We start from the raw sequence: 25,455 nt of genomic DNA, 5'->3' as shown, positions 1-25,455 counted from the left end.
CTAACAGATGGTGCTTAGTCGGTAGCTGAAACATCCTCAAAATCCTGATGATTAAGCACACACCTTAAGCACATTGGGCACCTTGGTGCTCGGATCCCGCCCGCCCGGTGCCAACAGGAGGAGCTCTGCCCCGGAGCTCGCCAGGAGCAGCCGCCGTGTCCCCGTACGTGCTCCGCTGCGGGTCAGGGGGTGACAGGGCCCTGCAGGCCTCTGCGCGGTGCCCTGCCTGACAGCGCACAGGGGAAGCTGCATGCTTTCAACAGAGAAGAAACAAGGTGTGGGCAGAGGAGAAGAGGATCCTGAAGGGGCCAAAGGAAGAAAGAAGCTACAAGAGAGATCTGCAAGGCCGCGGAGGGCTGAGAAGGGTCCCATGAGCGGGGCGGCCCCGGCGCTTTGCCCCGCGAGGGGTAGAACACGGGCGGTGTGCCGTGCGGAGGGGCCGCCACACAGCCCAGGGGCACGGGCTGCCTCACAAGGGACCCCGCGGATCACCTCTATCCAGCGCCCTGCCGGACAGGGGCACCTTGCACAGCCCGTCCAACCTGCCCTTGAGCACCTCCATGGCCCGGGCGGGTACCTGGAGAGGCACCTGGACCGGTATCGGGAGCGGGACCGGCCCCGCGCAGGGCCCGCCGCTCCCAGGGGCCCCGCCCTCACTCACGCGCAGGCGCGGGCGGCTCGGCGGCTCCCGGCGTGCGCGGGGCGCAGGCGCGGCGCCGCTGATCGGGCTGGGCGAGCGGGGAGCGGCGGCCGGCGGGGTGAGGAGAGCGGCTACGGCGGGACGGGACGGGACGGGGGTGCCGGGCGGAGCTGGACTGGGCTTGGGCGGGCAGAGCCCTCCGCCCGCCGTGGCGGGAGCCCGGTGGGTGGAGGAAGACGGGGCTGGGTTGAGCCCGCCCGGCCGGACCCCGGCGGCTCACGGGGCCCGGAGCCCCGCTGGTGCTGGGGAGCGGGGGGTTCCGGCCGGGGCGGCGGCGGGCTCGACAGCGGGGCCTGCCCGGGCGGTGGGCACGGGGCTGGGGGAGCTGCGGGGCTGGGCTGGGTGTTCAGCCAGCGCCCCGCTCTGCTGAGCAGCCCGAAGACGCAGACTGGGGAAACTTCTCCTGTAGAGCTGGTGCCCATAATGCTTTCAGTTTGCTGCGTGTGTTTCCATGGCTGGCCCCGCGCTCGGCTCCCCGCGCTCGGTGGCGGAGGGATGGATGCGTTTCCGGGGCGCGGTGCGACCGTGCACCGACACCGGGCCGGCGCTCCCCGAGCCCCCCGTGCGGCCCTGCCCGGGGCTTGTCCCGGGAGCTGCTCGGGGCTTTCGGGGCCCTGCTCTGAGAGCCTGGCGCTCTGCGGGTCGTGTTGAAATAAGCGATGTTCCAGGGAGGTTGCCGTGTACTTAAAGTTTGCTGCAATGTGTCGGATCAATCCTCATAACTAAAGTTTGGCTACGGTGTCAGGTGTGGAGAGATTGAAAGCAGCCAGTGATGTAAGGGAGGATCTGAAATTGACTTGTACTCAGTTGTTTTCCTGAAGTAATAGAATGGAAATGAATTAAATTTCTTCTGCTGTTCTGTTCCAGGCTTGTAAGTTTCAATAAACATTCAGGTAGCTTGCATCTGAAATTTCTTTTTGACTAAGACACCAGCAGGCAATTCCTCCAGGAGCAGACACTGTATATTAATGGGCAGCAGGTTTCTATTGAAGAACATCCCGGTATTTTCTGGCAAAAATTATGCCTAAACATCCCTCATCCTGGCCAATTAGTAGCTTCCTGCATGTTGGGAGGGAGAATGGACAGCTGGAGTGGTGATTTGTGACTGAGGAACTTCTTGGGGCACCTGGGATTTTTATCTTATCCCAACCTTGTATTTATTTGGGATTGTAACACCTGCCCTGCAGCAAGTTTGGTGAGCGTGCCTGGAAGTGCCATGGATGTGCTGAGCTGCTGCCACTTCCATGCCCTGTGCAGCTTGCCAAGCACTGTCTTTGGGGCTCCTGGCCCTGTCACCCCTGCCATTGCCTGGGCTCACTGGGTATGTCTCTTTAGCCCTGCAATGCATTCAGCAACGGGCACACAGGAGTAAGTTTTTATGGGACAATGCCAGCTTGGCAGCTTGGCCATCACTCAGAGCACCCTGTCTGCAGGAGAGCTGTGTCCCAGTTCTGTGTACACTGGATTTATAAAAGAGCAAAGTGGGCTTTGGTTGCAGGTGCCCTCTGATACACAGGAGGAGCTTGCAGGAACTGGAAACACAGATGTGTTCAGATTTCCTTCACTATGGAAGCATCTGCATGGTGTGTGTAATTACTCTGCAGTAGCTGCCTGTCCCCCTCCACTCCCTGCGTCACTGTGTGGACAAATGTGAAATTAGAGAAGCTCCGTTTGCCATGTATAAAGCTCAGTGAATTGTCTCTTTGAACAGAATGAAGCCTTGGGCTTGCTTTTCTAGGAAAATAGCCCAGAATAGTTGTGTGTTCCCGCCTGGAAAACACAGTTTACCCTGAGGAGAAGTGTGGGCAAAGGCGAGCTGCCACCTGCTGGCTCCATGAGCCCTGGACTGGGGGATCTCTGCTCCTTCCCGGGGCAGGACAGCCCTGATCCTGTGCCCTACCCCAGGCTGGGGCTTTGGAAGCCTCAGGTGGGTTTCTAAAAGCTTTCTGCTAAGAAAGACATTGGGCTGTTCAGCAGACTTATGAGGCATTACAAAAATATCCCAAGGAACCTGCTGGGATGATGGTAATATTTATATTTACTCATTTTTCTCCTTGCTTTAGTAAGTAAAGATAGCTCTTTCAAGTGCAGTACATTCTTCATAAAGAGCTCTGTACAATCTTGCACACTGGAAAATAGAATTGTTGCCATCACAGGGGTTCCCTGGGGAAATGCTCAGCTTTGGCTGCTCCAAGCAGCTGGGAGGGTCTGGGGCCCTGCGTGGTGCAGGAATGCTGACAGCCCTGCACACCCCCTGCTCCAGAGCCCCCTGCTCTGCTGGGGTCACCCAGAGGCTGGGGAAAGGAGGCTCATGAGGAACAAATGAGATTAAAGTGAGCTCTGACTGTGCTGGCCAAACCCAGCTCAGTTTGTTTTTCATGATGTTGCTTCTATTTTCAAATCCAAGTCACGGAAGCCATTTACAGTGAACTTTAACAACACTGTTGTTTCCTGTGGGCAAGTTATATCTAAAGAGTTTCTCCTGTTTGCCTCCCAAGAAATTATGTTTTTGAATAAAACAGAAATTTCAGGGGGGGTAAGGGGTGGAGTTTTTGAAAGATAATTGGAAGCTTGCTGTTTTTAGAATCTTCTGGTTTTTAAAAATATACTTTCAGAGAGGAAGGAAGAAAAAGTATTTTGACTTGTGCATAAGAAATGTGTGAAAGTTTGACAGTCTTTCAAGTGGTTATTCAGGTAATGGCATATACAATGACACAAAGTTACTGCTGTTTTCTCATTTCTTTAGTTCTTCATTGATTTCCCAGGCCTGGGATAATGGCAAGTTTTTTTCTCTGTGACGTCCAGCAGAATTTCTGCCTTTCTGATTTTCAGCTTCTCCTCTGCTTAACAAACAGGGAATTGACATTTGATGGACTAGAAGTGATGGCTTTCTTTCAGTTTCTCTAAATGTGACTGTGAAGTTGCTGGAGTGAAGAACTTCATGTTACAGTTATATATCTGAGAAAGAATATTAACTCTTTGGACTTTTATGCAATGTTTTCATGGTAAAGCTAAGAAGGATACTTGAAAGTAAACTAGCTGTGCTCATGAAAAAAGGGCAAAGTATTTGCAAAGCCAAAATTGATGGTTACAGTTTTTCCCATGATTTTGCATTAAGAACACACATATACATATCTATATATATGTGTGTGTGTATATATACTGTGCCACAAATATTCTCAGGCCAAGTAACTGCTCCTTCTAAAAGCTTGTAGTTTGTTATGCATGTGTCTAAGCTGAACTGCTACAGCAAGTGATGGAAAGCAAATAGAGCACTAAGTGTGTTTAATGGGAGGTGAAAGGCTTGTTTGATTAGATTAGGGCTTTAGCTGGCCTTTATGCCCTTTTTAGGCAATGAGAATTCCTTACACTATGTTTTAAAACCTGATTTTTAGCATGTTGTATGCAAGTGTTGTATATGGTGTGTTTGCTTTTGTAGGGAATGTTTGAGAGTCGTTGCCAGGCAATCTCAGTGTGCTCACCAGTGCTACCATCATACAACCTAAAGGTGTCTCACATTATTTAAAAAAATATCCCTGGTAGGTATTCGAAAATATGTCCAAAACTCTTTAAATTTGTATTTGCCAGGCCTCAGTTACAGAAACTGGGTTTTTTGTTCTGCTGCTTTATTTTTCACTTTAGTGTGTGTTTGTGTGTGTGAACGCTGTACCTGAGGGTTTGCCTTGGCTTCTTTGGTTGTATACAAACAAGTGAGACTAAGGGCTGTGACCTGAAAATTAATGAATGTATTACAAAGGATGAGTAGTTTTCCAATACAAAATATCCCAATGCAGTAAATAAAATGTAATTAATTCTGGATGACAACATTTTGTGGCAATTAATGGAGAGGAAAAACAGATGATGTTGATGAAGATAATGTATGGTTATGCAGTGCAAGTCTCTTTCAGAGTAAGGGCAGCATTATTCTGCAGCTTACTAACCATTCTGCTCCTTATAATTACCTGTTAAAACTGCACCTTTTAATATTTGAATGCAAATGGACATGCAGAAATGTGGTAAATAGCAGTGTCTTGGTGCAGGGCAGCCTGGTCACAAAGAGCAATGTGTAATGAGCTGCAGGAAATGTTTTTCTCCTGTGATCCTGTGTAATGGCTTGAACTGTAAGGAAGGGCAGAACATTAAGGCTCCAGGAATGAGAAGTTCACATGCAGATTGTGTGGCATCAGCTAATTGTCCATCAGCTGCTTGCACCTGGAGAAACAAATACTGCCAGACTATGAAAACTGTAGGAGGTGGCTCTCTGGGCCACAGAGTCACTCCTTTAATTACTTTTGGAACTTAGGAAAACATAGGTGTGCTACTCTCTGCATTTTCTGCAGCCAATAACTTGGATGGCCCTAGCTCTGTAGCCTTTTGCAAAAGGCCTGGGCTCTTGCAGCATGATTTGGTTTAGTTCAGAGGAAGCCAGAGTTCTTTTGATGTAATTTACCACAAAAAGCAGAATTCCTCCTTATGTTTGAGAGATCCTTACAAAGGTCAGCTTTGGTCCCATCAGTGTCAACTGTAGTTCACAATAAAGCTCTTCTGTTCGTTTCTTAAAAGCAATAATTTTTTAAAAGCAGACATCCTGAAAATAGCTGAATATATTCCTCATTCAGGTGTACATGTTGATAGGACCTGGAAATTCACTGTTCTTGCAAAGGCAATTGTTAAAACCAGGTTAATTTTACAGGTACACTTGACTGAATGGTGTGGATGAACCTCTGTGTGTGCTCAAGTCTGTTCAGTGTCTCTGAATTAAAATGTCACCATATGTAACTGTGGCAGCCAGGGAGACCTTTCTGGATGTAAACAACTGAGGTGGAGGAATCCTGTGTGAAGGATTCCCTGGTATAGCATGTATGTATATACAGCCTGCCTTTTCCTGCTGCTGAAGAGGCAGGGACTAAATTGATCTGGTTTTGAAGGACACTGTAAGTGTGGATTTGAAGCAATGCACTTGTATTTATGGTGTGAGCATCTGTCCTCGGATAGGGGCTACTGGAGAAAAAAATATTTTTACTGTGTGCCTGGCCTGTGTTGAGTATTTCAATACAGCCAAAACAAGGGTTTAAGGAGACTAATGAACAGGAATGTATGCATTTAGCTTTTGTTTCCCAAACGCCTTATGGACTCTTGCTTATTTACAGAGACTCATCACAATTACCTTTTCTTTGTCTGTGTGGTCAGCTTCAAGCGAGAATTTGGCTGAACAAAAGGAGAGTCCTAGAACTTGTTTCAGAAAAATGAGAGGAAACAGCTTGTCTGCTAGAACACTGATGGGATTAACTGTTTTTTCCATCAAAAATTGTGGCTGTTAGAAAAGATGTTCCCTGCCCTCTCCTTGTCAGTGAGAAGTGCTGTAGAGACTGTACATTTTGAAGGACCCTGGTTTCCTCTAAATATAACATTTAGTGACCAGCTTATTCTTTATTTTTTTATTTTTTCTTTTAAATTTCAGTTTTTTTATGGTCATAGGATTGACTGGAGTGCTGCCACTTAGAAGCTGTATTTCCTATGCTTTTCATCAAGCTATTGTAATTTTCCTTGGACAGAACAGAATGTTGTTTTAATGGTAGCGCTATAATTAACTTGGAGGCAAACTTCCTTTGTTTCCTCTGTAGGTAATATGCAAGGGTATGAGTCAGTAATAACCAATTACCTTGTTTATAGGAAGTTATCCTGAAGTGCCCTTGAACTGCTGTAGCAACAATAAATGTGGAGAATCTTAACTCTTTTTTTGGCTTCATTATGTGTAAAAAATTAAGGTGTTAAACTGGACTCATAAATGGTGGGATCTCCTCTCTCCTGCCCTGCTCTGTGGGAATTATGGCTTTGGTGTTCTTGTCAAGAGGATTGGGTATTGAGTTTGATTTGAAAATAGGTATAGGTTAATTAGATATAGTTTGATTACTGATGGACGAAGGCATGGTGGGACAGTGAAGAAGCACAGCTTCCAGGTGCTCCTTGTCAGCTGCTGAGTAACAGGTACCAGCACTGGGTGACAAAGCTTTCCTTTCACAGATGTACGTTGAGGCTGAAGGTGCTTTGTGGTTGGGATAGTTACCTTAACTCTGCTTATTTCTTTTTTAAAGTTTTTCACAGATCTGGATAAGAATTAAGACTTGGCTTTGAAGTGCTTGAGCAACTTGCTACTGCCCAAGTCATGACGCTCCCATTTCGAAAGGACTTGGACAAGTACAAAGATCTGGATGAGGATGAAATTCTTGGCAAACTTTCGGAAGAAGAGCTGAAACAACTGGAAACTGTTTTGGATGATCTTGACCCCGAGGTAGGCATTAGCCAAGGAAGTTTTATTTTTTTTCATTTGTTCCATTACTAGTCTAAAATAAATTGAGGCTTTGTACAATATAATTTGTACAGGGTTTTTTTCATAGCCTGCTGATGATTTCACAGATATATATGTGTATATAGTGCTTATTTCCTGTTTGCAAGGTGGACACAACTGCAGCCAAGGAGACATAAGGAGGAGCTTTCCGGGATTGATTTATAAATAAGAATTGCTGTTGTTCATGTTCTTGAAAAGAAAGTTTATTTAGAAAGGCCTGTTTAACTTCCCTGTTTCCAGTGCTGCCTGGTAAACAGCCCTTTTGCATCCATGTTTGTTTATTACTTCTGCTGTGGAGTTTGGTGGGAATAGGAGGATGCCAACTTCTTCTAATGAGTCCTGGTCCTGTATCTGGTAGCTTATATCTATTCCTGTCCTCATGCTGACTTTGTGAAGAGAAGACAAGTAATTGTTAAGCTCCTGAATTATGTCAGCATGGGATACTGAAAAAAGAATATTACAGCTTTCTGCTACAAAGTGCTGAGTTGTCCTCTGCAGATATTGGAGCTAATTTCAGACTTCAAGACTTGTGTTTTCACCTCATGGTTCTCTCTGGTTTTGCTGTAATAAAACCAGGATTAGTTTAATCTTGATGTGCAGGGATCAGTTCAGAATATTATGATCATGAACATGATTATGTTTTGTTGCACTGCAAGGTGTTACTGATACGTTAAATGCCTTTGACTTTATGGATGTTTTAACAGAGGAGAACTGGCAGAAGGGACTGGTTGTCTTTCATGGCAGTCAGAATTCCTATACATTCTGTTCATTCTGTGCTAACATCCTTTTATTTTCTCTTTGTTGAAATATGTTGATATTAGCAAAGAAACATCCCACCTTGAGTCAGGTCAAAACCAGAAATACTGTGTTAAAATAATAGTGGAGTCAGTTGTCTTAAAGACTTAAAATCACATGGATGTAAGTGACAGAGGAAATAGTCTCTTGCTGAATGTCTAAACTGTAAATAGCTGAGTTTTATTTAGTACTGCTCATTTAAGCAGTGCTGATTCTAGCAAAGAAATGCAAAGTAACTGGCAAATTGAATGCTGGGAGCTATTGCACTTAAAGAATTGCTCCTATCCTCCTGAGAGCACAGTGTGCTGTATTTTCATTATATTCTGTCTAGATTACCTTGTGTCCTTCCCTCCCAACAAAAAGGAAGTTGGCAGGGGGATCAAAGATTGCCTACAAAAGATGATGTATCAGGGCTGAACTCACAGGGAGTGAGGAGGAAGTGGGAAATGAAACTGAGCAGGTGCTCAGGCAGACTTTGTGAGCTGTGCTCCATTTGTTTTGCAGAACGCGCTGCTGCCCGCAGGCTTCCGGCAGAAGGACCAGACTGCCAAGAAGGCCTCGGCTCCCTTCGACAGGGAGCGGCTCCTGGCATACCTGGAGAAGCAGGCGCTGGAGTACAAGGACAGGGAGGACTATGTGCCTTTCACAAGGGAAAAGAAAGGTAACAGCACCCCTTCCCATGTGAGTGATTGTGAAATCTCTGAAGTGAAGGAGCCAGAACTACTGTGAACCGAATTTGGTTGAAGCACTGGGAGCTGTAATGCTTCTAACTCACAGCATTTCCAATGGCTGCTGCTGTGCAGGGCCAGGAGGTTTCCTGTTCAGGCATTTGTGCTGCTGGGGCTGGTGTGCTCTTTGTGTGTAGCACAGGAAGGAAATAAGACTCAGAGATTTTATTATAGATTGCAAAGTTCTGATGGGCATGATATCCTCCAAAGTAAGAGCTAACTCTGATTTATGTCAATAATGACAAATGCTGTCATGGTGCCTGTGGCTTGTGCCTTGTGCTGAATACAGACAGCAGCCTTTGTAACCCTGTGTTGGATTGGAGAACTTGAATGATGTTGTGGTAGACAGTAATGCTTGAAGATGGTGTAGGCTGACAAGGCCATACGAGTGGTGTATGCAGTCATGGTGTTTTTCTAGCATCCTTACTAAAGGGTTTAATTAGATTGCATAGTTACTCCTGGCTAGTTATATAGTTAACATTACAAGTTTTGAAATCTGGCAGTGGTTTGTGGTCCTTTCTTAAGGGTTTGAAACCCTGTAATTCTACTTAATTCTCTGATGTGAATCATTGCTTATTTCAGAATTGAGTCTTCATTCATCCACTGAGATTGTGTATATGATTGTGGGGTCTATTTGGTGAAAATTTTGTTTGAGAAAATGCATTTTCTCTTCCTTTGCCAGATAGCTTTACCTGACAATGCTGGTGCCTCCCTTTTTTCTTGAAGAATAGAGAGATTGTGACTTTACAGTGTGCTGCACCATATATGAGGGACTTCCTTCACAGAGCATTTTTTGCTTTATTTTGTAGTTCAGCTCCCTTTGTGTTGAGAGATAACTGTGGCACTCTTTGCTGACAGCAGAATGGGAGTTTGGTGACTGAACCTTCAGGAGTAACCAAGTGCAGGACAGTGCAATGTATTCACTGTGGAAGGCAGAGGCACCCACAGCAGCAGGGCCCTGGTGGCACCCCTGCTGCTGCCAAGGACCTGTTCATGTTGTGTTCAGCTGTGCCTGGCTCCTGCTGCTCTCCTGACACATCTGCCAGGCTGTGCTGGAGACAGACTGATGGCTAAGAGCAACTGAGTTCAGTATATTTGGGGCTCACAGGTGATTGGGGAATCCTTGAATCCTGTGAGTGAGCTGGGCAAGGAGGATGTGCTCTAACGCTGCATTTTCTGCTGACTGCTAGTGCTCCTTTCACATAGATGGCTCTCTAAAGCCAGCTTACGTCTACATGCACACATAAAAGTATTTGCTTGGGTAGATAAAATCTGTGAGAATCTTGCAGAGAAACAGAAGGGTCCAGCTGTAATGCAGAGCTTGGTTAAGAAAGATCAAATGTCATTTCCTTTATGTAATAAAGTATTACTAAATAGTCTGTCTGCATGTTGCAATGAGTCATACCAGTGTAGTAAAATTTCCTGTATCTCATAAAAAAAAGTTGCTGTTTAGTGACTTCTGTCATTTATTTGAGTGCTGTAGGAGAAGAGAAAATAATACAAAAGTGAAATGTAGATTACTTTCATTAAAACTAAACATTCATTAAAACAAATGTTTAGTATCCAAATTGATGCTCTCTTGAGTGGGAAGGAGGCAAGAAGGTCAAGCTCATGTTGGAGTAGGTGAGGGATAACCTTTTCTTTTCCCCTCATGAAAGTATTATGGTGCAAATTTGACCTGCTGTTGCATTTGTTGCCATTTTGCACAAAAATGGCAATTGTAAATAATTTAATCATTTAAGTCAAGAAATTATGATATTGATCTAGATGGAGAACTTGGAAAGGGCATACAGGGTAATTAATACTTGAGTAGGATGCTTTTTGTTATAGAGGGCTTGTATCCTAATGTGTTTTTTGATAATATTAAAACAGACCAACAGACAACTAAACTGGGTTATAATTTTTCACTTCATCTAGAAATGCATGTTATGAAGAAACAATAACAAATTGTGGAAGAAGGGTAGGTGAAAATCTTGCTTGATTTTCCTGTTAATTTAGGAGAAATGTGACAAATATAACCTTCAGTTCCAGAGGTATTGGGAGGAGAGAGATGGATTGAAACTGCAGCTGGTTTTTTTTTTGGTGCCATTTGTTGGGTCAGAATTTGCTAAAATATTTCTGTGTCCCTGGCTTGTCTCCTTGCTCTAACTTGTTCCAATTATTCATTTCATGGAGCAAAAGGAGGAAAAATCTACCCTTCTCTTTCCTTTTTCTATTTTAGTAGAACTGATGTCCTGCATGGTGATTTGGTCTGCAGATTTATCAAAGAAGCTTACCCTAGATTAATTTTAAATATCCTGTCTTGCTACTGATTCTGGTAACCTTGTTTTCCTACTAGAGTGTGAAGGAAAAGACTCTCTTCCAGATGCCCCAAGTACCTAAATTTGGGGTAACATGTTATTAAAATATCATTGCTAGTCTTTCAGTGATAGATGATGTAATTGCTCCAGGTCTTTGGAACCTCTTTTATTTTGTGCTATGGCATGTGGAAGATCTGAAATAATGTAGTGTCCTGCTGTGGTGAAATGAACAATGCTAAAGAAATGCAATGTTTTATCCCTAAATTATACTGTATTCCATTTTCCCAGTGCCTTGATTTTGTTTCTAAAAGCATCCTTAAAAACTTTGTTTTAAAAAACGATTTTAAGGATTTAAGTCACATTCTGTTCCAATTAAGTGTTGAACCATACAGTAAACCATTGTTCAAGAGATTCATGAGATCAGTGTGGTAAAATTGCAACAGAACTAGCTTTGTCTCAATGTGTGTATGGAAGTATGTCATAAAGATTTCCCAGGGCATACTGCAAGGAGAAGGAGCTCTCATCCAGGCAGTAAAGCAAGGCCTCAGCACTGAAGGCTGTTGCCCTCAAGTGTGTTCCACTCATCTGACAGACTCTGACCAATGCTCCTCCTCCTCCTCCTGGAACAGCAGAAGAAGACAATTATTGCTGCTGAGATAAAGACATATCTGAGATAGTAATGCACTTTGTGCTGTATAGTGCAAGGCATGAGCTAAGTGCTGTGTAAGCAAAGCTTTGCCTTTCCAGCCTTTGCACTCTTCTAATTGTGGCTCTCTCTTCCCTTTGCATTCCTGCCGGGGTGTGTTTGTTCTATCTAGATTTACAGTTCATGTAACCTCTGCTTTAGGCTTGGTTTGGTTTGGTTTTTCCCCTTCTCTGTCACCCAGAAAACAGTGAAACTGCAGCTGAAACTACTACTGAAACTAAAGCTCTTCTGTTGGCACCCTGCTCAGTTGTTGCTCCAGATCACCATTGCCTTCTGTTGCAGCAGGATTTGGGATGCTGTGTTATCTGTTTGCCATTCAATCATTCTCAAGTCTTTAAAGGAAGTGTGTTACATGTTGTGAAGTGAAGCTAATATCCTGTAGGATATTTGCAGAAGCAGCTTGTCAAATTGATATTCTCCATACAAGAGCACTAGAACAAAATAACATGTGATACTCCAGCTTTAATGTAAAACAGTTTTCTAATTTACTGCTCTGTGGCCTGTAATCAGATCAGATAGCAGATAACAGCTCTGCTTCTGCACTAGGACATAGAGGAACTCACTTGTAAGTTGAATTAGAAACATTAGTATGAAATTGTGCTTACAAGGGAATTGATAAACCTATGTCTGTTACATGCTACGAACTGGAGATTGATGAAGTGTGGATTAGATAAATTTCTGAACTAAGCAAAGTTAAAGGAACACAAGATGTAAGGAATGCATCAGATGTTGCTCACTTTTCTTCATGAGGCCTGTGATGAGAAAAGCTTGTATTCAGATGTTCTCAGGTAGCACTTGATTTGTTTTTCCAAATGGAGTACCCTAAAAGTGGAATTTAGACTTTCTTCTGCTGTGCTAGGTGTGGCTGCCTGTTAGTGTGGGATGTGTGAGAATAGTACCAGCAATGTGCAGTGCATGGCCCCACTGAACAGACCTGATTTCTGCAAGGTACTGAGTCCCACCTTAAATCCTGTGCATCTGTGTGGGAAATGTCCAGGGCACTTCCATAAACACCATCCAGTGTTCCTGCCTTTAGAGCAATGCAGCTGGGTGGAACTTGAACTGAAAGTTCATTCTGCAGCAGAGGAGGCCTCTGACTTAATCCTGGATGTGCATCATCCAGCATGTAGCTGAAAGACATGGAACACCTGCCTGTATGTATTACAAAAATGATGTGAACGTCCCTGAAATTTGCCTCTTCATGTTGTATTGCTTCATCTTTGCATTATCCTGGCTGGCTGTAAGGGAGCTGTCATGTTCCTTCATGTAATCAAATCCCTGCTATTTGGAAATGTTCCACTTGAGGGCCAGGCAAGCTGCACAGATGTGTAGTGGTTTTTGGTTTTATTTAAAGCTTGCATTAGGAGGGGGAAGGGACTTGCTGAACTCTATTGGCAGCAGGCCTGGAGTGAGATCACTGTCCCCAGAGACACAGGGGTCTTACCCTTCTGGAAGTAAGTTCATTGCTAGAAGGGAGTGGGGAAGGATCTACTTTTGTATGTGCATTGTAAAACTCTGATTTCTGTTCTAGGACAAAAAGAAGCCATTGAATGAGAAATTATGTACACAAGGGTGTGACTTGCTTTATAACAAAAACTGCTCCTGACCCAGCTCATGTGACTGGAGTTGGCTGCAGTGAACATTTCTGGAGGGCAGTGGCTTTCAACATTTTTACTTTAGTAAAAACTGATTATACTTCTCACTCTCTTTAGGTTTTCTAAAGAAAGGCACGTATGGATAAGTTTTTATTACTCTTAGGAAGCAAATATTTGAACCAGACATTTCTAACCTATGAATTTAAGAATTACTGAACAGCAACATCAGGAAAAGTAGTTCTCTTTTTGTGAGCACTGTGGGATGAATTAGAAGGCTGAATCAGGTTAAAATACATTTTTGTCAAGCTGCTTTTAATTGAGGTTAATTTATTTTTCCTGGTCTCTTCCTGCTGCACTGATGCTGCAAATAGGATGGCTGAACTAAGGCTCAGGTGCTCGAATCCCACTGTCCTCCTTCCTTGTACTCCAAAATCCTCACATTTTTACTAGCCCGTATTACTGAGGGAAAAGAACACAAACATAGCTGCTGAAAGGCTTTAGATCATGTGTATACTGCTCAGAGTGTTTCATGGATTGGTGAAAAGCTTGTCAAACATTCTCTTCTCTAAACTACAGTTTAACTTAAAGGTTAATCTCTCCCCAGTAGGTGATGCTGGTAAAATAAAATTATAGAAATGCATTGCATCATTTATATCAAAACAACCTGAAACAATTGCTACATAAGCCTTCAATTTATGAAGAAGAAATGTGTAATTTCTGAAGGTTTTCTTTTAATCCTGAATCACCAACAATTTCTTTTGCACTGTCCATCAAATCTGAGGTAATGAGTGTCAGCTGCACTTAACTACTGTTTGGAATCAGTACAGTTATGTAAGGAGGTTTGTTTTCTGCTTCTAAATATGGATAATGACCATTTATACAAGTTTCCAAAGAGATAGCAACCCAGGAACAAAGATACCGTGTTGCTAGCAACAGCTCTTGGTGATCAGACTGTGTTGTCAGAGAAAAACCTGGTGTGCCTCTCTGTAATCTGTGCTAGTAGGAATGCATTCACTTCCTTTAAAAGGAAATGACCACAAACTGCTGTAATCTAGAGAAGATATGGAATACATGATTTTGGGTTTAGTGATGCTAAACTCCACCTACTAGCACGGTAACTGAGACATTGGGACAGCGATGATTCCTCTGTGGAAATACTTTTTATAGCTATGGGTATGGCAGAGGGTGGGCTCCTGAATTAGGACTGAGACTTCATAGGGTGATTATCAACACCACTTCCTACCCCAGGAAATAACAAAAGGGAGCTGGAACTCCTTTTCCATTGCTCTTTCTGCAGATAGCTCAGGCAACTTGGAAGACTTCTTTGTTTGAAGGACCAGTTCTAAACCATTCACAGCTGAACTGTTAGAAAGACTTTCTCATGTTCTGATTTCCTACCCTAAAGGTGCATGCAGGAATTATGGTAACTACACAGACCTCTACCTAATTCATGCCTTCTAAAATAAGTTTTCCCAGTACCTGCCTGTAATAACCTAAAGGTTGGTGCAGAATGTAATATTACTCCTGGTTCTTTTGCCATTGAATTTTGATGACCTTTCTAAGTATCATTTTAGAAAACAGTGTCACTGGCAAAGAAATCTACCATGTTTTGGGCTGTTCACAAACCATGGCTTTCTCACTCAGCTTTGGTTTTTTGCTTCAGAACTTAGGTTAACATCTGAAATCAGAAATTTTGTGTATGGTTTAAAAACTGCAGTGAATGGTCAGGTGTGTGATCTCAGATAACTCTGTGATATTCTCTCTCTGACACATTCCCATTACAGTTCTGCCTGGGACCCTTTTTCCCTTGAGAGGAAACTCAGCTTTCTCTAGTGATACTAAATCTTTCTTACAGTCCTTCTAGACTGTTCAAAATGTATAATCCAGGTCTTTATGTTACTGTCTAATCCTTAGGAGAAGCAAATAAGGTTGGAATCATGATCCAGACTCCTGGAAATTTATTCTTGTTTATACTCTTTCCTCATCTCTGACTTGCAACAGCAGAAGAATCCTTTATGTTGTCTGTGGTTCTCCTGGTGTTCACTAAATGTAATAAGTATTCTTTAAGAACATAGTATTTGAAACATAAGTAGTGATATAATACAAAGTAACATCAGACTTTCCATTTTGTTTACTCCAGGGAAAATATTTATCCCCAAGCAAAAGCCTGTACAGTCTTTCACAGAAGAAAAATTCTCTCTTGATCCAGAACTGGAGGAAGCCCTGACCAGTGCCACAGACACAGAACTGGGTGACCTCGCAGGTGAGGATTTTTTGAAGGATGGATGGGCTGGCACATATTTAGAGAAGGAAGATCTGTAATTAATGTGATGGTGTATTGATCTGACTACAGGCTGTTGTAGTTGTGATAGAAGCCAGATTATGTTGTTTGCTTGAAGTGTTTCACTTTGTTGATTTGTGATCATTTGTGAGGAAGTTAATTATTTTGGCCTGCAAAAGATTCCTGATGTTTAAACTCAAAACCTTTAAGTCCATTCCTCAGACTAGCTGGGTTTTGCTGTGTATGTAACTGCTTTTTCTTGTGTATAACAATGTTTTTGTATGTGCCTGTATTCCTAAAGTTTCATTTTTGTGATTGAGCTGCACTTTTTAATGTTGGTGCTTGAACCTAGTAAAGTCAGAACTTTCTAAGATGTGAAAGTTAACTAAAATGTCTATAATTAATTATTTTTTCTACTTTTTTCAAATAATTAAGATATTGAATGGGTTTTTGTACTGATAAGTATTGTACAGACATCAGGTTTTGTTATTTGAAGGAACCCTGCATCTGAGCTGAATTAGTCAGGAACAGTAAAAACTGGTTTTTGCTATTTTTTTTCTTTTTCAGCAATACTGGGAATGTCCAACTTGATAACAAACAATCAGTTCTGTGATGTAGTAGGAAGCAGTAATGGGATTGACAAAGATAGCTTCTCAAGTAAGTGTGTACACAAGTGCTAGAAAAATCAATTCTCTGTACTGCACACAGTTCCTATAGCATTCACCAACATTCTTTTAGACTGTCCAGCTTTAGTCTGGAAATGTGTATGCCCATAACATTGCTAATTGAGTTCTGGCAAGAGTGCAATTGAAATATATGCATATGCAAAAGAAATATGTGAAATACATACACTAAAGTGTCCTCTGCATTTAAGTCATTTTTGGTGACAAAATAGGCATAAGCATGCATTGTGTGTGTTGGTTCTTAGGTTTTATATTTGTGTTTGTAATTCAACTCCTATGTGCTTTCTGGAAAAAAAAAAGCAGAAAGGCTGTGAGGACATTTGAAATTGAAAAGAATTGAACTTTATGAAAATATGGTGAGGAGAGGATGGTATGCTTTTTTGGTGGGGGAGAGATGTAAATACTGATAAAATGATCTTTAAATACAGGAAATATTGAGTATGTGTATAATTTATTCACAATGAATGTGTGCAACTTGTTTGATTACATTTAAATGCCTTTCTTTTCAGATATAGTAAAAGGTGAAAAAATGTTGCCTGTTTTTGATGAACCACCAAATCCTACAAATGTGGAGGAGACACTGCAAAGGATTAAAGATAACGATTCTCGTCTTGTTGAAGTTAATCTAAATAACATTAAGGTAATTACATGAAGGCTGCAGTAAATATGCTGTTTTTTATCAGTGGAAGACACTTTTAGCTGCAAAACTGTCTAAGAGAGCATGATAGGCTTATTCTAAGTACAGCAATCTTTCTGCTGAATGTTGCAGTGTGTATAAGCTCAGAACCTGCAGCTAAACCAATAAGCCATCTTGGTTTCTCTTGCCAAATGTGTATTTAAAAAGTCTTAGACTTTCTCACTGCCAGCCCAGATTTCTGTTGCTGCCAAGCTGGCAGCAGTTCCAGCAGCTCATTATCATGGAGTTAACTACTTTGCTGAATCCTTTGTCCTTGATGAAGCAATGTGCCCTCAGTTTCTATTGCAAGTAAAGGGATATTTGTGCCTTTAATCCTTCTGATTCTTGTACAAAAGGGCTGGTGGAAGTTAGGGCAGCTTCTGCTCCTAAGTCATATGTAAAAACACAGTTGTGTTTTTACACATGACAAGCTTTTGTATATTTGCTTGAAAGAAACCAGAACTGCAGCACCCCTGACTTGCAGTGCAGACACCAGAGACAGCCTTGCCAGCAACCAGGGCTGCTTGTTCCCCTTACTAAATTGGGGAAATAAAACCCATGGTTTAAGAATGCTGTGTAACAGGTACATGCTAGCCAAAGTAACTGCTTAAAAAGGCAACAGACCAAAGTTTGATACAATAAACTGAGATATTTGCAACCCTAATTAATTCCTTAAAATTATTCCTTTTAATTCCTTGGTTGCTACTGTTCTGTATAAATGATTGCTTTATAGAATTGGTGACTCCTGCAGCCATTGCATCTTAGGGTAGGTCTTCACTGTGAGACTGCTGGAGACCATGGTGGTTAATATTGTAGGGCATTTTGCTGTAAAGAGAATAAGATAGTGGGAGAAGTTGGGAGGAGGGGATAAACTTGTGTGTCTCAAGAGAGTGAAATGCTATTTTTAATTCAAGAACATACCAATTCCAACACTGAAAGAATTTGCAAAAGCCTTAGAAACCAACACACATGTGAAGAATTTCAGCCTGGCAGCCACTCGAAGCAATGATCCTGTTGCTGTTGTAAGTACTCTCAATAATGGCTTTAAGTGGGGTGCAAGGGAAGTTAGGATGGAAAGGCAATGGTAAGGGATTGAATTTAACCCAGTTTAAATGATCAGGAATGAAAATGTTTCCATTCTGCTACACTGTAAATTATGTTTTCTTTAACAAACATTTGTTGTATCTAAGTTGGTAAATGATTACTAGTGACTTAATATGCAGCAATGCTTGAGATGTGTGAGGGAGAATTCTTTATTCCAGTGCCTGTCCCTTATTTTTCATTTTGCTAACCTTCTTCCTTTTTCCCTTTCTTTCCTAATTGTTTCGTGCCTGCTGTTCATTCCAGTAGCCAGTAGTTCATTCAAAATTAATTTGCAGGAAGCACATTTGAGGACTTAAAAAAAACACCTGTAATATTTTTCAACTAACTAGAGTTTTAGTTGAATTTGTAAAATACTTGTTTCTTTATCTCCCTGCTACCAAAAATTGGCTTAAAATATTGGTATAAAAAGCATAATATTAGTCGAAATATCTAGCTTGAAACTTAAATATGACTTATTGTCAGGTTGGTTTTTTCTATGTTGAATTAAAGCTGTACCTCATTTAATTACAAATAAAGACTTAAGAAAACAAAACTAATTGTTTTGCCAGGACAATCCTTTGCACTTGTTTTAAATTCAAATTAGAAAAAAAGCAACTAGTTTGAAAGACTCTATTAAAAGAACAAATGAGCATTTGAAAGCTTTGGGTTTAGATCAGTTAAAAAGTTTCTTTTCAGCAGAACAAAAAGATGTAATAAAAATCCATAAAGGCCTCTTTCCTCAGGTGTGTTTTTGTTGCATTTTTTGTATTGTGATTTGGTAGAAAAAAAATTCAGAGTTTTTCTGCCAGTAAACTCAGCGGTTAGCCATTCCTGTTTTCTTCCTTTCTCAGAAATAACATCAGTTATAAAAGTGCCTTTAGCTACATGCTGCTACTGTGCTTAGAGCTTTGAATTTTACCTTTTCCTACCAAATCTGTAGACAAAAGCACTTTCAAAGTCAGATCTCCTGTTTACAAATTAACCATATCTAATTCTCCTCTCAGTTGACTAATGCCCTTTCTTTGGCCTTTGCTTAGCAGCCTGCATTGCTCGTTGTGTGCTGTGAAGGCTTACAAAATGGAACTGGTCCAATATGCTAATTTCAGACCATTTATATTCTATGTAGCTTTTTAGTTTGTAACAAGAGAAAGACAGGCCTTCTCTTGACTGAATGCTACTTAAGAAGGAAATGTAGATAATGCCTGGCTAAAGAGTCATCTCAGTCTCAGTAAATGAAAGCTTGCAAAGTTACACATTGCATCTCTGAACTTGGTGGTTCCATGGAACTAGTTAGTGGAAGTGGTTATTGCTGCGTCCTATGAGGTACTGCAGCAAAATTCAGAAGTTTAATGATGCTTTCTTATATTCAAAGGCTCTTGCAGATATGCTGAGACGAAACACAAAATTAAAAAGTTTGAACATAGAATCAAACTTCATCACTGGAGTTGGAATTCTGGCATTGGTTGATGCACTGAAAGACAATGAAACGTTGACAGAGATCAAAATTGATAATCAGGTAAGTGAGGTGGTGGTGATACCATAGCTAAACCCAGCCAATGCTAATTGACTGAATGCTTTTACAAGACAGCTTGTGATAAACACTTCAAATATTTTATGTTTAATTATCTTAACACCATCAACAGTTGTCCTTAAGATTGTCAGAAGCATCCAGCTGAGGTTGATTTCTGTGCTTCCTTGTGCTTTAAAGTGTACATATATATTTTATGACCTTCTGCCTATTAGATTAACTAGAATGAAGCCGAGTGTTTATTGACTGATATGGGGAAAGTATTTGGATCTCTTTCAAGATGAACACACCTAAGCTCTGTTGTCTTTGTGTACCTTTTACTTTAACAGAGGCAGCAGTTGGGCACAGCTGCAGAAGTAGAAATTGCCAAGATGCTTGAAGAAAACAACAAGATCCTCAAGTTTGGATACCATTTCACACAACAGGGACCTCGAGCCAGGGCAGCTGCAGCTATCACAAAAAACAATGATTTGGGTAAGACCTGTCATTATTCATTGACTGGGTGTGGGGCACAGGCTTTAAAGGGGTTATTCCCCTTCTCTCTTGACAAAACCAGGATAGCACAAGATTAGTAGATCAGTGTCAGGTTTCTCCTGTGCTTTACTCCTACTTTTTTGTTGCTGCTTGATGTTTTCCGTTTTGTTGCAGGGTGTTCATGAGGGGAGAATTTTTAGCATAGTCTAGAACAAGAGCATTAAAATTTCATATGAGTTGTGGCAAAGGGAATGAAAACAAGAGTTTTGATCAGTTGTATTCAGATAAGATTAATTTCCTCTTTAAAATCAGTACTTGAAACTAACAGTGTAGGATGCCCTGTTCAGTGCCAGAATCCAAATGTCACTGGGATTGCTTGAGCAAGGAAACTGAACATACTGTCATGTGACTGGGTAATCTCTCCCTTGGTGGTTCTGTTCATGCACAAGTCACTGATAGCAGTGGCATCTTTATTTGCTGCAGTCAGGTTTGTTGGAGCTCATCAATTAGAATCCTAATTAAATGGATCAGTAGAAAAGTGGTTAATAACATAGCAGATGAACAGAAATCATTTGTATAATAATGTCAAATACTTGAGGCACTCAGCTACAAAATAATGTCCATCTATTCAAGTGGAACTTCATTTTAAAATTCTATTTAATTAAATCTTTTTGGTTTAGATGCTTTGTGGTAACCTCTCATCAGTGGGAAAAGGGGCCAGGCAGTTTAGTAGTAGTAGCGGTAGTTAAGGAATATATTAGAGGGAATGACACAGGAAATTGGAATTTGGTTTAAAGATCTGATTCCACTCTGAATAAAGGTTAAAGTGGAGGAGAACAGCTCTGAAAGATATGGATGAGTAACTAGATTAGAGCACAGAGAGATAAGAAAGGCACTCAGACACTGCATATCTGTTTCTCAAAATAGATTCTAAACCAGTTGGGTCTTTTATCCTAATGCTTCAGGTGTCTCACAGCTTTCTAAGGTTTCCTCTATCAGTATTTCTCTTATTAGTGCTTGACTGTTCAAAATCTATGCTTCTATTGATATCCTGCCTTTTTTCCTTTGCTTTCTTAGTCTGGAGTATGCGAGTAAAAGTTTCTGCAGATATCTTTTCATCTGTCCAGCCCTGAAGCTACAGAGACGGTTACTCTGAGTACCCACTTGGGTATTGAGCACTGAAACCAAGATGTTTGAAGTCTCTAATTTCTCTCTTTGTATGTTCCTTCTATAAAAAAGTCTACATCTTTTTCCTTGCTAACACTGTGTTGTGCCACTTCTCTGTTCTTTGTGTACTTTTAACTGCATGATTGGAGAAGTCTAGGGCTGGAAATTCTTTTCATCTGTTCTTGCAGTTTGATGAAAGCAGGTATGAATAACTTCTGCCACCTACTTTCCATTGAGTGAATTTGAGAATGCATTGTTTCTTCTTATATAGATGTTTGCTTCACTTTTTTAAACAAAATGGAGATGTCCTTTATATTCAGTCTTTTATGTGTCCTATAAGACTTTTAGTGCCATTTGCTTTGTCTGCACAGAAAAGGGAAACATAATTTGATAGTGTGAAAAGAAAGCATCAAAAATAATACAAATGTTGAGGAAAACTCAAGTCATTCAGTCAGTATTGCATATTCTCAAATCTTAATAACATGTGAGCTTTTAGTTATTTTAATCATAAATTTTTATTGCTCTTGCATTTTCTGACAATTGAATGTTTTTATTAATAAATGGAAAGTTTTAGGCTGTTGATTGTAACATCTGTGTGTGTATAAATTGTGTTAGATATACCATGAAGCACTTGTAGTGTTTCTTTTGAAGCCATGTAAATGAAATTCACCTCTAAAAAACTGCAAAAACTGTAAAAAAAGAATCCTGGCTAAATCTGCTTATCAGACATAAGATGATTAATGTTTCCCACAAGTCCTTCCTTGGAAATATTTGCAGCTGTTTGTGAATAAGGCAGTAAGCTCCGTTTATTTGCTTAAATTGCTGTCTAATGCTAAGTGTTAGCTAACTTAATTTATGGTACTTCATGTGACAAAGTAACTGTTCATGTGACAGAAACACAAAAAAACAGTTAAAATGCTAACATAGCAAACCTTCTCTTTCTTGTCTCCTTGCTGCAGTTCGGAAGAGAAGGGTTGAAGGAGACAATTAGCAAAGCTGCTGCCAGAACTGTGGAGTCAGCACGGGCAGCGCCGTGGGCTTCAGCAGCCTTGGACTACACTGACCTGGTTAGAAGGGAAAAGACTGGAAACCCCCTTCCTTTTAAAGCAAAGAATAGAATCACCTGCTGGTATGCAGCACGGTTTTGGGATGGATGGAGACACAGCAACTGTGCCAGTCTCTGTACCATAGGTTTTGATAAGGTTTTTCTAAGAAATTTTTTTTGTATTTCAAGACTTTGGCTGTGCTTTCTACTAAAAATGTAATTGCAAATCAATGGTATAATTGTATGTAGTCAAAGAATGGGACTTTTAAGATGGTTGGGCAGATACTGACCCGGCTGAAATGTTTATAAGAAAATCTGGGGGTGTGTATTTACCAGGAGGGGTGTGTTGTGTATATTCCTGACAACAATGCTCTAGAGAAAAGGGATTCTTCACCCAGCAGCTGCACTCATGTTGAGCTGTTCAGCTTTGTTCATCTGCACTGAAGAGAAATCTTTTACAGCAATGTTATTTGTAATTCTACTAGTTTATTTTTTATTTGTTCTTGATACTGTAATCAAGTTCAAAGACATCCTTTCAAGCCAAACAAAAATACATTGGCTAAGGACTTGTCCCAAAGAATTAGAGGGACTAATACAAAAATGGAAGCCTTAGAAAATAAGGAAAAAATTCTGGAGTCTTGCAAAACGACAGTTTTTCTGTTACATCTAAATCCTTAAAGTCTTTTTCTAAAGGTCCCATAACTGTATCTTGCTCTGTATCTAAACTGAATACATTTTTAGACTGATTTCATGTGTTCATCAGCATTATTTAGTTTATATTCTTTGTTTAAAAATTGTTATCTACATTCATAAGTATCAATTTCTCTAGAAGTAATGGACATTCATATTTAAAATTCTGCATAACTGTAAGGAAAAGCAGCCTTAACTGTAAGACCACTGGCCTAAGTTACATTACATTAAGCTATTTGTACTTCATACAAATCCAACAGTTTTCAATAATGAAGTAACACTTTTAAGAAAGGGTTTTTCCATTCTGTATCTGTCTTGATGTTGAAACACTACCTAAGACATGCAAAACCAAATCAATATGTAGTGTCAAGTCTCTAGGGCGTAGTCATTGTTGAAGTGTTTAAAGTTCTGTAAGCAAACTAATAAGGCAACAAGAATCACTTCAACTTCTGTACATAATCACAGTACACTTGAAATATGCAAATCTAGAAACTTTTGGGTGTAGGTCTGTTTGGACTGTCTTGTATTAGTTTGCTTTGAGTTCACAAAAATGTTCTACAGGACTGCTTGGCTGTATTTATAGCAACAGAGAATTCAACTGACAACTGTTTTCATCCAAAGGTCATAATGTGGTGAGCATTTATGTGTAGAAAACATATTGGACTGAGAATTTTGCATCAGGTTGTATATACTGTAAAAACAGAGCAAGTCTCTGACACTGTGCCCACACTGTAATTTGCTGCAAGTCTTGGTTTGGATCTTTAAAGACAGACTTTATTCTGGAGGTGTTTTACTGCAACTGTACAGAGAATTTTGAACTATAGTGCCTTTAGTGAGGTTGTATATAACTGGTTTATACTCATGGAAGAACTTTTTTTCCCTCTACTTTTAGATCAGCGTTTTATTAGAATTACAAATAAATACGTGCTCTGAAAACCAAGTTGGAATCAGTTCAGTTAAAACCAAAGACTACACTTACTGTAACCTCACAACAACACGTGAAGTGTTCTGATGAGTAACAAAAAGGGCTTCTTTTTGTTTGGGGTTTTGTAAATTTTCAGGAACCTTTTAGATTTTGAAATAAACTTTGAAATAGTTCTAATACAATATGCATACAATCAGAAGTTAAGTGTATTTTTACAGACAGACAGTGCTGTACAAAGATGGCCAAAGCATGCCATGTGCTGAGTTGCCTAAAGCTGCACTTTACTTTTGATTTGCTAGGCACTATTATCATTTTGTGTCAAAAAACAGGCTGTAATGTCTTCCTTCCTTTGTTGAAGGGCTGCATATTCACAGAATCTGTTCATTTATTGGGATTCTATGATGAGTTGTTATATCACTACCTAAAAAGATTAGGCAGTTATCTCCTACTTGAAAATGAAGGAGAAAACTGAAAGTCTGGATTATGGAAATAATAGTCCAAATCCCTTTCCTGCTTTTACTTAATCAAGTTTGGCTGTTTTAATTATTATATTCCAATCAAAGGCAGAGCCATTTAAGTTTCAGCTCTCAGCTGTCCTGTCACAAATGATAGTTAAATGGTTTAACTCTGTAGACAAGAGCTAAAAATTTGACTCCTTGTGACTTTCAGGACAGATACCTGACAGGCTGGGCATGGAAAACAAATTTTTTCAATCAGAAGGGTCTAATCATCCACATTGTTGCAAGACCTTTAGTGTGGTGCATGGAACAGTTAACAGCAATCACTTTTGTGCCTGCAGTGTGTATCCTTTTTGGAATAAATGAAGAAATTCAGTCTGCAGCCGGGAATCTTCAACAGTCTCAACAAACAAAGTGAGCACTGATGTAATGCCATCGTGAGATCCTGTGTATGATTTCACTGATTGTGAGTGCAGGGGTGGTATTACTGTGATAGCCAGTTACCATAAACACAAGGGCTTTTTCTGAAAGAGATACTGTTTTCTTACTGATTGTTTTTCCTGCTTAATGCAGAAATCAAATCACTGCATATGTTGATTCTGTTGGTTCCAATCTAAGCATGGAAACATAATATTTCAGAGCAATTACCTATTTACTCTTGTATTTTAAAGAAATAGCCTCACTCTCTCTGCAACTTGAGTAATCCTGCGTTTGTAAGCTACAAACGAGCAAGTGTTCGAGTTAGATTTCCATTGGGGAAGCAGGTATTGAGTATTTTAGCATATCAGCACTATATGCTGTCAGATTGTAAAACAGTTACTAATCTTTGGATGATTAAAGTACTGTATTCTTGTTGTGGCTTCGGGGTTTTGTTTGTTTGCTGTTTTTAGTACTGTACAGAGTTTTTTGAAACCCTTGTGTTTATACGAGAGCCTTTCGTTCTCCGGCCGGGAGGGAGCGGCCGGTGCCGCTGAGGGGAGCGGCGTTCCCTCAGCGCCGGGCGGGGCCGTGAGAGCGCGGGAGCGGCGCCGCCACAGCGGCACCTGCGGGCCCGAGCGAGCGCTGCCGGGAGCGGAGCGCGGCTGCTCTGTACTGCTCTGTGCGGGGCGCTGCAGGCACGCCGGGAGCGTGCGGAGGGGCAGCCGGGCACGGTGCGGGTCCCAGCCCGGCCCCGCGGTGCCGCTCCCCGTGCGGGCCATGTCCCCTCACGGCCGCGGGCGAGGCCCCTTTAAGAGGAGGCGCCCCCTTTGAGAGCGGCCCCAGCCGGGCTGC

At 41.2% G+C, this 25,455-nt stretch overlaps 1 protein-coding gene across 3 annotated transcripts; it reads left to right on the top strand.

Moving 5' to 3' along the window:
* The first annotated feature begins 714 nt into the window (after window positions 1–714).
* Window positions 715–25,041, top strand: LOC135452200 (tropomodulin-3-like). Of its 3 annotated transcripts, none has more exons than XR_010441550.1 (11): window positions 715–758; window positions 6,796–6,992; window positions 8,349–8,505; window positions 15,314–15,436; window positions 16,022–16,111; window positions 16,647–16,777; window positions 17,728–17,835; window positions 19,269–19,412; window positions 19,754–19,898; window positions 20,976–21,267; window positions 22,025–25,041. XR_010441550.1 is itself a non-coding variant. In XM_064722083.1 (10 exons), exons 2-10 carry the CDS (start codon window positions 6,867–6,869, stop codon window positions 22,054–22,056), a joined length of 1,056 nt encoding a protein of 351 aa, XP_064578153.1. In that variant the 5' UTR covers window positions 715–758; window positions 6,796–6,866; the 3' UTR covers window positions 22,057–25,041. The 3 variants fall into 3 exon arrangements, 1 of the variants encoding a protein (XP_064578153.1); XR_010441551.1 differs by lacking the exon at window positions 715–758 and adding an exon at window positions 4,139–4,239; XM_064722083.1 differs by lacking the exon at window positions 20,976–21,267.
* Window positions 25,042–25,455: the final 414 nt, after the last annotated feature.

Source organism: Zonotrichia leucophrys, chromosome 10 (genome assembly GCF_028769735.1).
Source record: "Zonotrichia leucophrys gambelii isolate GWCS_2022_RI chromosome 10, RI_Zleu_2.0, whole genome shotgun sequence".
In the NCBI taxonomy this organism is placed as follows: domain Eukaryota; kingdom Metazoa; phylum Chordata; class Aves; order Passeriformes; family Passerellidae; genus Zonotrichia; species Zonotrichia leucophrys.
The sequence above is the reverse complement of the archived record's forward strand: the minus strand, read 5'-3'. Positions and strand labels throughout refer to the sequence as shown.

Coding starts and splice junctions, on each gene's coding strand:
- LOC135452200 (XM_064722083.1), top strand. CDS start 6,867: ATGACGCTCCCATTTCGAAAGGACTTGGACAAGTACAAAGATCTGGAT. Junction 19,413..19,753: donor AGATCAAAATTGATAATCAG/GTAAGTGAGGTG, acceptor TTACTTTAACAG/AGGCAGCAGTTGGGCACAGC. Junction 19,899..22,024: donor CACAAAAAACAATGATTTGG/GTAAGACCTGTC, acceptor TCCTTGCTGCAG/TTCGGAAGAGAAGGGTTGAA.